We start from the raw sequence: 18,316 nt of genomic DNA on the forward strand, positions 1-18,316 counted from the left end.
CCAGAGCCTTAAATCTGTGTCCTTGTACGATCAGCTAATGGAAAAAGCTTTTCTTTGCCTACCTTATCTAATCCTTTCGTAACCTTGTAAAACTCCTATCAAATCTCCACTCAGACCCCTCCACTCCGAGGAAAACAACTCCAGCCTCTCCACCCTAACTCTACAACAACCCACCCCCCTCACCCCCACCCAGAACCTTTCTAGCAAATGTAATCTGCAAATGATTAAAGAAAGGCTGTAAAAAAAGTGACGTTATTCATTAGTCTATTCTGGGGAACCTTGTCGAAGAGCTTTTGAAAATACAGATCATTTACAAAATACAGATCAGTCCAAAGGTGTGCGGGTTGGGTGGATTGGCCATGCTAAATTGTCCTGAGTGTCCAAAAAGGTTAGGTGGGGTTACAGGGGTAGGGTGGAAGTGTGGGCTTAAGTAGAATGCTCTTTCCAAGGGCCAGTGCAGGCTCAATGGACTGAATGGCCTCCCTCTGCACTGTACATTCTATGATTACACCCCTGTAGTATCGATGCATTGTTTAATTAACCTTTTACTTTTTCTTTAATTCAGTGCCATCAAACATTCAACGATTCCAGGAAAAGTACTTCATCTTCGCATTGACTCCTCAACAAGTAAAAGAAATATGCATTTCTAGGTAAGAATGACAAATGGCTTTCTGTTAATAGTGCCAGGCTTAAGTCAAAAAATGGGCTTAAAAATGCTTTGTCCTACTGTCTACTCAAACCAGTTTTCTTACATATTTTAACAACCTAACAAATTTAAGTTAAACATTATTAACTCAACAGTATTCACAGAGACCTTCTGTGCAGTATTAATGTAAAGATTGAAGGTATACTGGAGGCTTCCTGAATTGATAGACATTGCAATGGAATTCTGGTAAATCTGTCATTAAAGATCTTTGCTAGATTTCTCTCAAAGGAAATGTCAAACAGTACCAAGGAGTAGGTCTAAATAAGGAATCTGGATCAGTGCAGTCTTGGTGGGCTGAAGGGGCCTGTTCCTGTGCCGTAATGTTCTTTGTTCTTAGTTATCGGCTAGTTCGTCTTATGTTGGTGGTCATCCAAATTTACACCTACCAACAAACAATCAATGGTAACAAATACAATGTCAATCCCCTGGCCAACAATTCCTTCCTCCCACCAACCCCCAAACAACTTTCAACATTTTAAACACAAACATCAAAGAAAAGGATTCAAGAATCCACCATCCACTCATACATAGTCACCAACAACATACACAGTCCAACACCCCCCCCCCCCTAATATTCGATGATATCCAATTCTTGAAAGTGCATAATAAACAAAGCCCATGAATTGTAGAACCCTTCCATTCTTCCCCTCAATTCAAACTTCACCTTCTCGAGTGTTTTAAAAACTCCCAACGGATCCCTCTGCCACGCCAGCACAGAAATGAGCAGAATCAAGAGAGATAAGATTAATTTTCACTTAGAAAGGGATGGACTAGTCAGGGTTGGTCAGCATCGATTTGTTAAAGGAACGTCCTGTCTCTCTCATTTGATTGAATTCTTTGAGGAAGTGACAGGAAGGGTTGATGGCATGTACATGGATTTTAACAAGTCGTTTGACAAAGTACCACATGGCAGATTAGTCACATAAGTAAAAGCCCATGGAATACAGGGTAATGTGGCAAACTGGATAAAAAATTGGCATAGTAACAGAAAACAAAGGGTAATGGTCGATGGATGCCCAGGTGAATGAAAAGTTGTTTCAAGTGATGTTCCACAGGGCTCAGTGTTTGAACCCTTACTGTCTGTGTTATATATAACAATTTGGACATGAACGTGGGCGGCACGATTGGGAAATTTGCAGACAACACAAAGATTGGCTGAGTAGTGGATAATATAAAGGATAGCTATAATTTCCAAAACTCTATAGATGGTTTGGCGGGGTGGGCGGTAAAGTGGAAGATGGATTTTAGCACAAAGAAGTGCGAGGGCATGTATTGGGGGAGGTCAAACAGTTATAGGGAGTATGCAATAAACAGGAATACACTAAGGGGATAGATGAAGTGAGAGATCTTGTTGAACAAGTAAACGGGTCCCTAAAGGCAGCAGTTCAAGTAGACAAGATTGTAAAGAAAGCTTTTAGAATGCTGATATTCACTGACAGGTATAGAATATAAAAGTAAGGATATAATGTTGGAATTGTATAAAACACTGGTGAGGCGACAACTGGAGTAATGTGTACAATTCCAGTCACCATATTACAGGAAGGAGGTAATTGATCTGGAGAGAGTGCAGAAGAATGTTGCCAGGGCTAGAAAAGTGTAGCTACAAGGAAAGATTGCATAGGTTGGGGTTATTTTCCTTGGAGGAAAGAAGGCTGAGGGGTGACTTGATTGTGGTGTACAAAGTTTTGAGGGGAAGAGATAGAGTGGACAGGATAAAATTGTTTCCTTTGGCGGAGAATTCTAGAACCAGGGTATTCAAGATAAGTGACAGAAGGTATAGAGGGGACACAAGGAAGAACGTTTTTACACAGAGGGTAGTGGGTGTCTGGAATTTGCTACAAGATCCGTGTGGAGTTTGCACATTCTTCCTGTGTTTGCGTGGGTCTCACCCCAACAATCCGAAGATGCTAGGTGGATTGGACACGGTAAATTGCCCCATAATTGGAAAAAGAAAAAATTGGGTATTCTAAATTTATTTAAAAAAAGGGAATTCTCTACACGAGTTGGTGTTGGAGGCAGAGATCCTTAACTCTTTTAAAAAGTACCTGGATCTTTACCTTAAGTGCTGTAAGTTTTTTTTTAAATGTATTTTATTACAAACCTGTATCAAAACAGGTTACAGCAAATAAACACTGCTGCGGGAAGCATACTTTCCAGCAATCAACTATACATTCTGTACAGAATTTTTCCCTTTTAAGTGCTGTAAGCTACAGGGCTATGGGATGGCTGCAGGAAGGTGGGATTAGAACGGGAACCTGGGTGTCCCCGGGCTGGCATAGACAAGATGGACCAAATGGCCCACTTCTGTGCTGTATGGTACCATGGATGTTCGCTGTCCAATCTGAGGCATAGCAACAGCCACATCTCTCACTACAGACCACCGCTACACAAGTCTCAGACTTGTACAGTTAGCCTTTTTGATCATCAGGCTTTGCTGGTGTCTCATGGATACCCATCAGGCTACAAGGTCAACAAAGAGAATGGATTTTTAAGAAGATCTCTGCATTCAAAGGCGAGGGAGAAGCAGCAGAAGCCTTCCTGATATCCTTTGACGACTCAATTCTGTTACTTTAAGAAATTCTAATAGTTTATAAATTGCCTCTAAGTAGTTCACCAAAAGCTTAGCTGATAAACGTACTTTCAGTTGCGGAACAACTACAGAGATCAGAGTGTCTCCAGATTTGATTCCTAATCTTGTTCAGTTATGTAATTTCTGTTGGGGCTTTACTTGGGGCAATGCATCCCGAGTCTAGGAAAAAGAAGTCAGTCAGGTTACCTGCTTCTGACTTTTGACACCTGCGGGAAACTACATATTTTGGACACCCATTAAGGACTCAGCGGTGATACCCCTAAGATTGAAAAACCTTCCGACATTCACTGTCTAGGCACTTCATATGCAATGGCCAATTGTGAACAAAGTGCAGCCAGCATTTGTGAAATGCTATTTTGGGATGAATTGGTACCTTCAGGTGTGGCTAAGAACAGAAAACCAAATTACCAGGAGTATTGTGTGATCTGTATTCATTTTTCATAGAATCATAGAATTTACAGTGCAGGAGGTCATTCGGCCCATCGAGTCTGCACCAGCTCTTGGAAAGAGCACCCTACCCAAGGTCAGCACCTCCACTCTATCCCCATAACCCAGTAACCCCACCCAACACTAAGGGTAATTTTGGACACTAAGGGAAATTTATCATGGCCAATCCACCTAACCTGCACATCTTTGGACTGTGGGAGGAAACCGGAGCACCCGGAGGAAACCCACGCACACACGGGGAGGATGTGCAGACTCCGCACAGACAGTGACTCAAGCCGGAATCGAACCTGGGACCCTGGAGCTGTGAAGCAATTGTGCTATCCACAATGCGACCGTGCTTGGGATTATTGGGTATAGTTTTTACTGTTTCTGTACTTTATATTTGATTGTTATCAATTGATTTTTCTTATCGTGTCTTAAAAATAAGTGTGCGATTGTTCATGATTTGAGAGAAATTGGAGCAACACTATTATTCAAGTTACTTGATCCATCTATGACATTCCTTTTAGGGACTTTTTGCCAGGTGGAAGAAGAGACTATATTGTGCAGGTGCAGTTGAGGTGAGTTATTCTATTTTAGTACATTGTTCAGATGAAATGAGTTAATATCTTTGAAGAATGTTTTGTTGTGGCTTAGAATAATATTTTGCCGTGTTTTAGATCTACCTTGGAGACAATGTAATTTCTTGTTGAAACTTGCTTGTGCAGTTACACAGTATTTTGAACATGCAAGCTCAGAGTCACAGCACATAGGCATTTAAACTTGTTCTTCCCACCACCTTGCTTGCACTTGATAAAATTCCAGCTCTTACTTTTGGTGTTGAGGAGAAAAACAGGTGCTTCTTAGCCCAACACCTGGGAGGAGGGATCATTCATCAGAACAGGTCCAGAAGCAAGGTATTTGTTCACCCACTTGGTTTAGATGTTTCCTAAACTTGGTATGCAAAACCTATAATATTGTATTTGCCAAAAATGACTTATTGAATCATGAAGATTTTTTGAGTTATCAGTATGAAGTTAAAGTTCTGACAACTGAATAAAAAATATGGACAATGTTTCTGTAGGTATAGTGTAAAGGAACAAACAATGTAATCGTATTCTGCGGGGAGAGCTACAGTGGTAAACAGCTCTTTGCAAACTTTCAGTAAAACCACGTATTGATGGAAATTATTAAACTTGTCTTAATCTTTTATCTTTAATGATGTTGGAAAACTGTGGGGCTTAATTGGGTAGTGCATGGAAATGGGTGCAAGGATCACAATGCATGATTAACAGTCAAATTCAATCCAGACAGCAGGCCAACTTCATGCTTGTTCATTTGAATAATCTCTCTAACCAGTCAGTGCTAACTGCACTGTTCATTGGCGAACACCATTTAAAGTGAGCATGCACTTCTTAAAGGGAGGTCCATTCTGGCTGGAACAGGTGCTTGGAGTCATGTTTGAAGAGAATCTGGTCTGGGAATGAGTGAGGAATGGCAGAAGAGGGGAGAGAGCAGGCCTCAAGGATTTTGGACTGCAGCGGTTCAAGAAGGCAACTCACCGCCACCTTCTGAAGGGCAACGAGGGATGGGCGGTAAATGTTGAGCCGGCCAGTGAAGCCCACATCCTGTGAATGAATTTTTCAAAAACGCTGTGCTGGAGCTTTTGGTTCAGCAGGTGGGAAGACCGAGAGAAATCCTGTATTTGCAGTGGGGGGAAGGAGACCCTCCAGACACATATGGTAGTTGGAGCAGATAACCATGGAGGTCAATGCCAGGAACCAAGTCCTGAGGATCTGGTTATGGTGCAATTAAGTTCAATGACTTCACATGAATGGTCAGTGAATGCATCATTGTACTCTACTCACTGCATCACAGCCTCAGACCTGTTCAAATCACCACACCCTATCATTCATCAATTATAAATCAGGTCTCCTAAGTAGCATTTCATGTGCTTCACCTCATCCTCATAAATTTAGCAGCTGCAAACGTCACACCAATATCCCATGGGTTGCACATACCACCAGCTATTTAACAGTCACATCAGACAAACATTCTCCTGCCTGACGCACAAAGCGGTGAAAGTCCAAGACTGCTGGAGCTAACCCAAGGGCACCAAATGCATCTGCAATCCCTAACCCCACAGAGGCGATGATGCTGGCTATTATTTGGAGGCCTATTTCTGAGGCTGTGGCCAGTGGCATGGCAGAAACCATGGAGGATGATAGTATCTCAAACTTAATCCACCGGCACAATTTCCATTTCTTGCACATCCCACACTCTCCTCTGATTCACAACCTACGGGTGGTATAAGCGTGCACCTCCCTCACTGCAATCTTACCCTTGTGGCTTTCTCCTTTTAAATAGCCAAAGATGTAACCTAGCCAAACAGTGGGACACATCAAGAGGATGATGATGAAAATGCTGCACCAGCACTTGATTTCACACTCTTACCTTTGACCTGATATATTGACACGCACTTATCATAGAGCATAAATTAGAGGATCTGAATGTGGTGAAACATTAGACATGAGTGGGCTTCAGCCAGGGCAGAGTGCAAGGATAATGCAGGTACCAGACATGGGTTCTGCTACAGAGAACTCCGATGAGGGCTTCAGTGAGATGGGCTATAAAATATTGCTGATTAGGTATAGACAACAAAATGTTTGTTGTTGCATTAGGAAGCCTGCTCCTATTGAGCATGGAGGAATTCAGTACCATCTTGGGACTATGTTTTGTGCGGAGCTTGGGGCCCTGTCATTTCCAGCATGGAAGCTTCAGCCAATTCTTTTTGTACACTTGTGGATCCAACAAAGAGAGTGTCCAATGGTGACATTGCAGCATCAGCAGTAGCTGCCCAATGTCTGAATGGCTCAGTTGAAGCTCAGACTGTTGCTTTCATTCCTGTGTGTTACAGTGTGCAAAGAGGCTTGCAGATGTGACAGCAATCTGCCCTCCAAAAGATTACCAGAATTGTTGAAGAGAGGCAGTCACTCAGTAGAACACGTACCTGTGTCCTCTTACAGGAAGACAGCATTTGTGATTGCTCCAAACTTCGGCCACTCCATCCCTGCCCCTTTTGTTTCTTGTCAGCCATCTGGTCAAAGCTGCCACCACAATGCTCCGAAGCTCAGATTGCTGGAGGTTGTCTTCCAAAGCCCTCTGCAAGGGATAAATTGCCCTTGGTATTATTTCCACCAAGAATACTGCAACCACTGGGATAGCACTGGATTGGATTTGTTTATTGTCATGTGTACCAAGGTACAGTGAAAAGTATTGTTCTGCGTTCATTTCAGACAGATCGTTCCATACGTGAAAATAATACATAGGGCAAACATAAATACATAATGTGAATACATAGACCCAGGCATCGGGTGAAGCAGACAGGAGTGTAGTACTACTCAGTAGAGAAGATGTGTGAAGAGATCAGTTCAGTCCATAAGAGGGTCGAGCACTGCATGGACAGGCAGTCTCACAGGCACTAAGAGAATGCACAAAAGAGATTAGTTAATTTTTGTGCACACTGCAACATCGTTTGGAATGTTTATTTTGTGGTGGCTTTTATTTTGTATTGTGGCCAGGTGGATATTGTTATGAACAGAGGGAAGGTTAGCTGTGATACAGTTGGTCAACGGGAAAATTGGGATTGCTGTTATTGGTATTACATTCAGATGAGTGCTTCATGGACGGCTCAGCCCAAAGGATTGCAGTGAAGATCTCCTCTCCTCTCCCCCGCCCTCATTTCTCTGCTCCCCAGCTGTTCACCATAAAGCTGGTGGCAGGAGCTGCCGCCTCATGATAGGAAAGTTTTGCAGAATGCAGCAAACTGAATCTGACAGCCGTTCTACCAAGCACTTCAGGGCTCCTCCAGAGTGGTCTATGCAGCTGAATTTATTTTTCTCAATGCTAGTGGTGTGTTGTACATTGCATTTCTTGTAATCCTAGCCAACTGTATGCTTGCTCCATCTACTTGTCTCTGAGAAAAGAGAATGACGTGGAGTTAGCTCTCTTTGAACAGAGAGCCTCAACGACCTCTCTCATACAACAGTGGATGACAAACTGTGATATGTTACAATTATCTCCAACTCCAGCTTGGAAGGAGTCTGCAAAAGTTAATTGGCACTATCCCTTTCACAGCCACTTTCAATAGTGTCCTTGCCTTGCTCTGAGGTTATAGTTGTGCCCCTAGCTGGTTGCAGATTTCAATGAGGACATCCTTTCTGAAGTGCAGATATCTCTTTTATCGGCAGCACGGTAGCACAAGTGGATAGCACTGTGGCTTCATAGCGCCAGGGTCCCTGGTTCGATTCCCCGCTGGGTCACTGTCTGTGCAGAGTCTGCACGTTCCCCCGTGTTTGCGTGGATTTCCTCCGGGTGCTCCGGTTTCCTCCCACAGTCCAAAGACGTGCAGGTTAGGTGAATTGGCCATGGTAAATTGCCCTTGGTGACCAAAAAGGTTAGGAGGGGTTAAAGGGTTACAGGGATAAGGTGGAAATAAGCGCTTAAGTGGGTCGGTGCAGACTCGAGGGGCCGAATGGCCTCCTTCTGCACTGTATGTCCTATGTTCTATCACACACTATGTTCCTTGCTGCGGTTCAGGTAGGAGAGTGGGTGGATATGGCCTCCTTATGAGAGCTCCTCTCCCACTGCTCCTTCTCTCAATAAATAGCTTGATCTTGGTTTTGGACAAAGCTCGGCACAACATCGAGGGCCGAAGGGCCTGTTCTGTGCTGTACTGTTCTTTGTTCTATGTTCTAATGCTCTACGTGGCCTCTGTTCATTCTCCAAGTCATGCTGTATTTTTTATTTATATTTATGCTGATGCATCCATATCGGGAGCAATTTGTTTGTTTCAATGTCTTAAAGCCAACAAAGCTCCATCAACCCTTGACACACTATTTTCCCTGTACTTTTGCAGTTTACAGAAATTATAGAAAGCACCAAATGCTTGTAGAATGGTAACAACAGCTGGAATAAATCAGCAGCAGCTAACCTTCTAAAAAAAAATTTAGAGTACCCAATTATTTATTTTTCCAATTAGTGTGATCAATCCACCTGACCTGCACATCTTTGGGTTGTGGGGGTGAAACCCACCCAGGCACAGGGAGAATGTGCAAACTCCACACGGACAGTGATCCAGGGCCGGAATTCAAACCCGGGCCCTCAGCGCTGTAGTCCCAGTGCTAACCACTGCCACATGCCACCCCAACAGCAGCTAACCTGCATATAGTTGATGAGCTTGAGTGAAGACATTGGTTGGAGTCTTGAGCCCCAAAGTGACAGCTAACATCAACCTGCTCTGCACACTGACAGATGGCATGACCTGCCTGCTCATACAGAGAGCTGCAGCAAAATGGTGGCCAGCATGAATCACTCCACAAGTTGGAGCTCTAAGGGCAGGTCGAGCAACCAAAAAATGTGCACTACCATGCCCAATTTCTCACCCTGTAATAGGTTGCTGAGTGTTTGGAACTTTTGAATTAATTGTTTAATGGCAAGGATATTTATGTAATTTGTGTGTTTGTAGTAACCCTGTTTAATTCCAATACTCCTGTATTTTCTTAACAGCCTATTAAGTCAGTTAATATGTATAGTAGTTCTATCCCTGCTATCAATAAGCTGTGTTGAATTTATTTTAATACTAGATTTTGATTTTCTAAATAAATGTTGATATACCTCCAGACAGGCCATTTGGTACTGAGATGAGGAGGAATTTCTTCACTCAGTGTGGTGCATCTTTGGAATTCTCTGTCTCCGAGGGCTGTGGAGGTTCAGTCATTGAGTATGTTCAAGACTAAGATCAATAGATTTCTACATCTTAAAAACATCAAGGGATATGGGGGAGCAGTGCAGGAAAATGGTGTTGAAGTAGAATCGCCTTGATCCCATTGAAAAGTGGAGTGGGCTCAAAGGGCTGAATAGCCTATTCCTCCTAGTTCTTACCTTCTGAGGTGGCAGTGGTATTTTGGGGGCAGTTTTCTATGTTGACGACACAATATAAATGCAAGTTATTAATATTTCTGATGCTTAGGTTGTGGCTGTAACCTTCAGTCCGATGAGTGGATTAGGCTGAATTAGCATTTACTTTTTTTTTCTCAAATAAGAGGAATGTTGTTTCTTCATCAGAATTAACAGAATGTTGCTTATTCAATTCCACTGTTTATTTGATTTCAGGTTTTGTCTCGCAGAGACTAGCTGTCCACAGGAAGACAATTATCCTAATAATTTGTGTATAAAAGTAAATGGAAAACTTTATCCATTACCGGTAAGTCTATATTTTTTTTAAAATGTTAAAAATGTGCAGAATTTATTTTTGAGAGTTTGAGGTAAATCAAGTGCTGATCAGATGAGACCTGTTGATTCTGGAAGAAAGAGATGTTTACTACAGGGATATTGGAGTTAAATAAGAGGGAAAGCCATTTGTTGAGAGTGACTAAATTTGGAGACCATCAATCTAGGCTACTTTCAGACCTACAGCAGCATTTTTAAATTTATGATGTGATGGTGGTTTAAGTTTATAAACCTGATTTTGTAGGAACATTGGACACAGAATTTATATCCGAAGGAAAATGGATAAATATTTAAAAGAGAATAATTTTAAAGGCTATATGGTACAAGGAGAGGGGAATGTGCTTTGCAATAAACCAAATGGTTTTCTCCAGTGGTGTAAAATTCTGTAATTCTGTGCAAAGAAATAAAAGATGGGGCTAGCTTGTATTGCAAGCTGGCAACATGTTGAATATCATCACACATCACTGTCCAACAACTTTACTCGGGTACATTGGTTAGGTATTGGAAAGTCTGTCCGGGGCCCTGCATGCCTCAGCAGAGTACAGCTATCCCAGCACTGTCTGAAGATTGAACCTAGGGAGTTAAGAAGTGAGTCATGCACTGCAGAGTACGTAGCCTGTGACCTGCTCTTGTCCACACAGTATTAATGTGGTTTGTTCAATTAAGTTTCTGGTCAATGTTGACTCTTGGGTTGTTGATAATGAAGGATTTGGCAATGGGAATTCTGTTAAATGTCAAGGAGAAGTGAATAGACTCTCTTGTTGGAGAGGTGATCATTGCCCGCCGCTTATGTGTGAATATTACGTGTCACTTTTCTGCCCAGGCCTTAATATTGTCCAGGTTTTGTTGCATGCAAGTACGGACTGCTTTGTTACCTGAGGAGCTGTGAATGGACTGTACAAACAGCAGTGAACATGGTTGGACCTAGGACATACCTCCTTGCAGTAATGAACTGGACATGTGGTGATTTGCCTCTTAACAGCCATGACCATCTCCCTTTTGTGTTAGGCATGGCTCTAACCAAGCGAGAATCTTGCACCTGATTTGCATTATTGCATATTCTGCTCAAGCTCCTTGATGCCAAAGCAATCAAATGCTGCCTTGATTTCAAGGGCAGTCATTCTCCTCTCTTTTATCCATCATTGGACCAAGGCTGTAATGAGGTCAGGAGTCAAGCGACCCTGACAAAATCGAAATTTAGCACCAGTGAGCAGGTTATTACTGAGTAGGTGCTGTTTAACAGCACTGTTGATGACTCCTTCTGTCACTCTGCTGATAATTGAGAGTAGACAAGACATGGATTTGTCCTGTTTTTTACAGACTGGACAAAACTGGACCATTTTCACATTGATGGCAGTGTTGTAAATGTACTGAAATAGCTTGTTTAGGGGTGCAGCTGGTTCTGGAGCACATGCCTTCAGTCATTCAGCCAGCATCAGTTGGGGCCCATAGCTTTTGCTGTATCCAGTGCACATATATGTTTATCATATGGACTGAATTGAATTGGCTAAAGTCCGACTTCTGTGATGCTGAGACCTCAGCAGGAGGCGGAGGTGGATCATTCACTCAGCACTTCAGAAGGTGGTTACAAACACTTCAACCTTGGCTTTTGCATTTACGTGTTGGACTTTGCCAAGGTTCAGGATGGGGTGCTTCCACCCTCCATTAGTTGTTTAGTTGTTCACTACTATAGGCACCGTAGTGTGGCGACTGGGAGCTTTTCACAGTAACTTCATTGCAGTGTTAATGTAAGCGTACTTGTGACACTAATAAAGATTGTTATTCATTTTTTAAAAATGTTTTTATTCTCCAGTTTCACATTTTCCTTCAAAATTGACACCCCACCCACAAACAGTAAACGGTAACAAATACAAAATCAATCCCCTTAACAATACCAATGATCCCATCCTCCCACCACCCCAAACAACGGCCCACCTGTCAATATATGCATCCAATAAAACAAACGCTCCCACGGTGGAAACAAAAAACAAAAGAGAAAAAGAAAAAGGAGTCCGGGACCGCCCATGGTCCCATGATCACCATTGACCTATAGAGACCCCCCACCCCCCCCAAACCTACACTCAACCTCTGAAAGAGTGCCGTACATGATACCCAAGAGTTGTACACCCCCCCCAGTCTCCAACTCCTCCCGTCCACTGCCTCTTGTAAAACTCCTCCCCCCAGCCTCGGTTCCTCCCCCCCCCCCCCCCCCCCAACTTTCCACCTCGGCTAGACCACTCGGACCCTGTTCTGCCAGGCTCCGATGGCCGCAGCCACCCTGAAGTCCCTGAGCTTATAAGTCACCCTCAGCTTCGCTGGATATACAATGCCGCACTGCACCTTGCTAATGTACAGTGCCCTCTTCAGCCGGTTGAAGGCAGCCCGCCTCCTCGCCAGCTTCACCGTAAACTCCTGGTATACACGTATACCAGCTCCAGCCCACTGCACCACCTGCTTCTGCTTGGCCCAGCTCAGGACTTTCTCCTTCACACTGTACCTACGGAAGCACAGAGTCACTACCCTTGGCGGCTCACTCGCCATTGGTACAGGCCTCCACGACCGATGAGCCCGATCCAGTTCATATTGGGAGGGATCCACCCCCTCCCCCAATGGTTTCACCAGCATCGCGGCAAAATACTCAATCAGCCTCGGTCCTTCAACTCCTTTGGGCAGCCCCACAATCCTCAGATTCTGTCGCCTGGATCTGTTTTCCAGGTCTTCCATTTTTCCTCTCAGATCCTTGTTAATGTCCATCACCTTCCACATCTCCTTCCCCCATCGAGGCAAGTTGATCACCGTGCTACAATAATGTCTCCTCCGCTTCCTTCAGCGCCTCCCCTTGCTCTCGCACCTCCGCCACTGCGCTCGCCACCTCCGTCCTCACCGGGGAAACCGCCTCCTCCATCAGCACACTCAAAACCTCTCTCATCTTCCTCATTGTCTCCATGTATCTTGTAAACTGCCTTTCGAATTCCGCAGCCATCACCTTAGTTATTTCTTCAGCCGTAAGCAATGCGGCCTCCCCTGGTTTAAATGCCGTTTCCGAACGGGAGCCCTCCATTGTGCGGCCGCCTCCCGCCCGCCGTCACCGGAAGTCCCCCAAAGATTATTATTTATGACTGGATTGGCAGGACTGCAGTGCTATGTTCTAATCCATTGGTTATGGGATAATTTAACTCTGTCTATAGCCTGTGGCTTCTGCTATTTAGCATGAATGTGGTCCAGCATTGTAGCTTTACCAGGTTATCACCTCATTTTGGGTATGCCTGGTGCTATTGCTGAAATGCACCTCTAAACACGGTAGCACAGTGGTTAGCCACTGTTGCTTCACAGCTCAAGGTCTCGGGTTCGATTCCTGGCTTGGGTCATTGTCTGTGTGGAGTCTGTGTGTTCACTGTGTCTGCGTGGGTTTCCTCCGGGTGCTCCAGTTTCCTCCCACAAGTGTGCCACCATACTACCAGAAGGACGTGGAGGCTTTGGAGAGAGTACAGAAAAGGTTTTCCAGGATATTGTCTGGTATGGGAGGGTATTAGCTATGAGGAGAGATTGAATAAACTGGGATTGTTCGCTCTAGAAAGACGGAGGCTGAGGGGCGACCGAATAAATGTTTATAAAATGATTAGGGGTATAGATAGGGTGAACATTTGGAGGCTTTTTCCCAGGACGGAATTGACAATTACAAAGGGGCACAAATTCAAGGTGAGCGAGGACAGGTTCAGTGGAGAAGTGTGGGGGAGGTTTTTTTACACAGAGGGTGGTGGTGGCCTGGAATGCGCTGCCAAGTGAGGTGGTTGAGGCAGATACGTTAGCGACCTTTAAGACTTATCTGGATAGGCACATGAACAGAGGTGGTACAGAAGGATACAGGCGGCTGGTCTAGATAGGACTCGTGATCGGCGGAGGCTTGGAGGGCCAAAGGGTCTGTTCCTGTACTGTATTGTTCTTCGTTGACGTGCTGTTAGGTAATTTGGACATTCTGAATTCTCCTTCTCTGTACCCGAAAAGGCGCCGGAATGTGGCGACTGGGAGCTTTTCACAGTAACTTCATTGCAATGTTAATGTAAGCCTACTTGTGACAATAAAGATTATTATTAATTAAACGCTTCTTCAAGCCAGGGATTGATTACCTGGCTTAATGGCAATAATAGAGTGAGAGATATATCGGAAAATATGGTTACTCATTGTGGTTGAATATAATTCTTCCCTTGCTGGTGTCAGTACCATTTTATGGATGTAATGCTTTAGCCTTCTAGATCTGTTCTGAATCTATTCCATTTTCACTGTGGTAGCGCCACACAATTTGATGGAGGGCGACCTCAATGTGAAGGTGGGACTTTATTGCCAAAAGAAATGTATGGTGGTCACTCTTGCTATACTGTTGTAGATTGGTGCACCTGCAGCAGTTATGTTGGGAAAGAAGAGGCAAAGGTTGGCGAAGCAAGGCCAAGTAGATTCTCCCCCATGTTGGTTTTCCCATCACCTGCTGCAGGCCCACTCTGATAAACATGTCCTTCGTTACCCATCCAACATGGTCAGCAGTGATGCTACCGAGCCATACTTGATGATCGGCATTGCTGACTTCTTCCACCCACCCACCCAGAATATATTCTGTGCCCTTGCCACCCTCAGTGCTTCCTGCAATTTTTCAACATTTGAGGTGTAGTTGTTCATCAGCTGATGGAGGACAGTTGGTGGGAATAGCGGGAGGTTTGCTTGCCCATATCTCACTTGATCCAATGAGATTTCATGTGGTCTCGAGGCAATATTGAGGACTCGCAGAACCACTCCATCCCACTTGTATGCCACTGTGCCACTACCTGTGGTGGATCTATCATGCAGATAAACAGGGCATACTTAAGAATGGTGATGGAGGAGTCTGAGACATCGGCTGAAAGGTAAGGCAGGATTTTCTCAGATGCCAAGAAGACCTGTTGGTAGGACTATAAACACATCCTGAGCCCGCACAGTTGGGCAAGGGAATCACATTGGCACCCTTCCTGGAGGTGGCCACTAATTTGATTGGAGTTGATTAGTTCCAAATAAGGACACAAGGCGGGCAGCTGATGCTGCAGACCTGATCATGTGACTGGCTGCAGTCTCAGCATTTAACCCAGAGGGTGGGTGCTGCTTTGACCGGCCAGAGAACATGAACATATCTCAAAATGGATACTCTTAACAAGTTGAATTTTAAAACTTTGGTTTTGGCAAGCAGACCCCTCCAAACCAAGGGGAGACCTCCTCTGAGGTAATTTTGGAACTGTGGAGGTGACCGTTCCTGGTCAAAGCCTCCGCCTACTTCATAGCATAGAGCCTCTGGTTCTATGTCCGTCCCCCAGAAGAGGGGGATGGCTGCCTCCAGCTGGTGGCCTCACTATGTGGCAGGGGGCTGCTCCCCTTCTGGTAAATTTGCTCTTTATTGGGTTCTTTAATTATTCAAAGTGGCTACACACCTCTGGTGGGCAACCGTTCTTGCGCACAGCTCCTGCATTTTACCAGCCTACTTGCTTCCCAGTGCGTCATCCTTGAACCGGTGAAATCACAGCGATATAATTCTAAGAGTATGAATACATCAGATTGTTGCTTGATTAATCTGTGGGACAGTGTCTATTTTGACCACTAATGACACTAACTAGCTGTTACTGAGGAGAACTTGGCAGGATTTATTGGATTGGGTGTGCCTTTGTTCTTTTTGTTAATTTTTTTTTACTCGTTCATGGGACGTGGGTGTCGCAGGCTGTGGAGCATTAATTGTCCTTCCCTAAATGCCCTTGAGTGGGCAGTTGCGAGTCAACCCCATTGCTGTGGGTCTGGAGTCACATGTGGGCCAGACCAGATAAGGATGGCAGATTTCCTTCCTTAATGGACATTAGTGAACCAGATAGGTTGTTTTTTTTTTTTACGACAATCGATGATGGCTTTATGGTCATCATTAGATTTTTAATTCCAGAGTTTTTCATTGAATTCAAATTTCACCATCTGCAGTGGCAGGATTTGAACCTGGGTCCCCAGAGGATTACTTTGGATCTCTGGTCTACTAGTTCAGTGACAATACCAGTACGCCACCTCCTCCCCTTATAGAACATAGAACATACAGTGCAGAAGGAGACCATTCGGCCCATCGAGACTGCACCGACCCAACCAAGCCCTCACTTCCACCCTATCCCCATAACCCAATAACCCCTCCTGTCCTTTTTTGGTCACTAAGGGCAATTTATCATGGCCAATCCACCTAACCTGCACGTCTTTCGACTGTGGGAGGAAACCGGAGCACCCGGAGGAAACCCACGGGGAGAACGTGCAGACTCCGCACAGACAGTGACCCAGCGGGGAATCGAACCTGGGACCCTGGCGCTGTGAAGCCACAGTGCTATCCACTTGTGCTACTGTGCTGCACTTGTATCAATGTCAGGTGGTCCATCTTGATTTTGTTCTTTTTATAGCTGATTGATACAGCTAAGTGGCTTGCTACGTCCATGTTGGAGGGCAGTTCAGTGTCAACCTCACTGTTGTGGGTCTGGAGTCACATTATAGGCCCAACCAGAGAAGGGCAGCAGATTTCTTTCCCCAGAGAACATTAGTGAGCAAGATTGTCTTTTACCCTCATCCTTTATTGGTATTAACTTTATTCCAGATCGATTAATTAATTGAATTTAAATTCCCCATTTACCGTGGTGGGCAATGACCATGGGTCTCCAGATCTCCAGTAGTGGCAGCTCACCACCACTGCTCAAGGGCGTTTCGGGATGGGGAACAAATGTTGACTGTACCAACAACACCAACATGCTGTGAAAACAATTGAAAAATCATTCATCCAGACCTTTGGATTAGACGTCCCATAATATATACTACCATTCCCATCATATGGCTCTCTGTTATTTCTAGTCATGCAACTGCCTGAACCAGCAGAGGCGTTTCACTGTTGTATTTATTAAGATAAGCAAGAAAACTGTCTGCAATGTTATTCTATGGATTTGCTATGGGAAGCTTGATAGGTACAGAATTTTTATTTGTGTTGCTTTTCGTTATTTTCAGTCCACTAATAATTCTTGATATTGGTTTTTCAGACATATTACATTCTTCCTTGCTGACCATTATTCTATATTTTCAGGGGTTTACGCCACCACTTAAAAATGGAGTTGAGCAAAAACGGCCTGGTCGACCTTTAAACATCACGTCACAAGTTAGGCTCTCGTCCGCTGTACCCAATCAAATTTCTGTTTCTTGGGCACCAGAAATGGGAAGAGTAAGTACCTGCTATTGAATGTTAAATCTAGGCCTCATTTAGGAGTACATGTGGCTGTTTAATTCGTCGTTGCTCTGTTTTTAAGAGCTGCTTGCAATTAACTTTTCAGAATAATAATAATTAATAATAATCGCTTATTGTCACAAGTAGGCTTCAATGAAGTTACTGTGAAAAGCCTCTAGTCGCCACATTCCGGCACCTGTTGGGGGAGGCCGGTAGAGGATTTGGACCCGGTCTGCGGGCCATGTTCTGCATTACGAGCCAGCTGTTTAGCCCACTGTGCTAAATCAGCCCCTGTGGCATTGTGGCATAAAGTGCAATGATTATTGGATATAAATTTGCCTGATTCAGTGGTAACACCTTTCCTTCGGAGTCCAGAAGGCCAACAGTTCAAGTCTACTCCAGAATGTAAGTATTTCATATGGGATGACACCTCATTACAGTTTGAATGAATGACCTTGCTGTGGGTTAAAATTGGCCGCTTTATTTGTCTACATTTTAGAGGTACTTGGACCAACCGTTTTGGACCTCCTGAGAATGTGAAGGGTGCCAAGAAATGCAAAGCTTTTTATTTACTTTTTTATGTTCTTGGAAAAGGCTTCCCAGAAGTTGGAAATGTAATCAGTAACTCTTAAATAAGATGTTCCTTCAAGTGAGGGCATTGAGGTTAATTTTCATACCACCACTAATGCAAGTTGTTGATCCAAGACTTGGTCGGATAAAATTCAGGTCTGTTTTGCAAATGTGATGCCTGAGCCATTAGTGAGGTTTTAAAAATTCATTTATGGGGATGTGGGCATCACTGGCTGGGCTAGCATTTATTGCCCACTCCTAATCGCTTAAGAGAAAGTGATGGTGACTGCCTTCTTGAATGACTGCGGTCCATGTTGTGGAAATAGAACTCACTGTACTTGAAGAAAACATGCATTTCAAATCTACTGGTTGTACATAAATAGGTAGATATGGATGTGAAAGAAAATTTAGCTAATCTTGTGATGAATGCAAGAGATTGGTATATATAGTGATTCTATGATTCTAATTTAATGATTGTATTTTATAT

The 18,316-nt window shown here is 44.0% G+C and overlaps 1 protein-coding gene across 8 annotated transcripts in view; it reads left to right on the forward strand.

The window, feature by feature from the left end:
- Nucleotides 1–18,316, forward strand: part of pias2 (protein inhibitor of activated STAT, 2) — an 88,823-nt gene that overhangs the window by 26,312 nt on the left and 44,195 nt on the right. For all 8 annotated transcript variants that reach the window (XM_072497471.1, XM_072497463.1, XM_072497468.1 and 5 more), the window contains 4 exons: nucleotides 566–650; nucleotides 4,253–4,303; nucleotides 9,897–9,987; nucleotides 17,122–17,256. In XM_072497471.1, the coding sequence (XP_072353572.1) occupies nucleotides 566–650; nucleotides 4,253–4,303; nucleotides 9,897–9,987; nucleotides 17,122–17,256 (362 nt within the window). The remainder of the gene's footprint in view (nucleotides 1–565; nucleotides 651–4,252; nucleotides 4,304–9,896; nucleotides 9,988–17,121; nucleotides 17,257–18,316) is intronic.

Source organism: Scyliorhinus torazame, chromosome 3 (assembly GCF_047496885.1).
Source record: "Scyliorhinus torazame isolate Kashiwa2021f chromosome 3, sScyTor2.1, whole genome shotgun sequence".
NCBI lineage: Eukaryota > Metazoa > Chordata > Chondrichthyes > Carcharhiniformes > Scyliorhinidae > Scyliorhinus > Scyliorhinus torazame.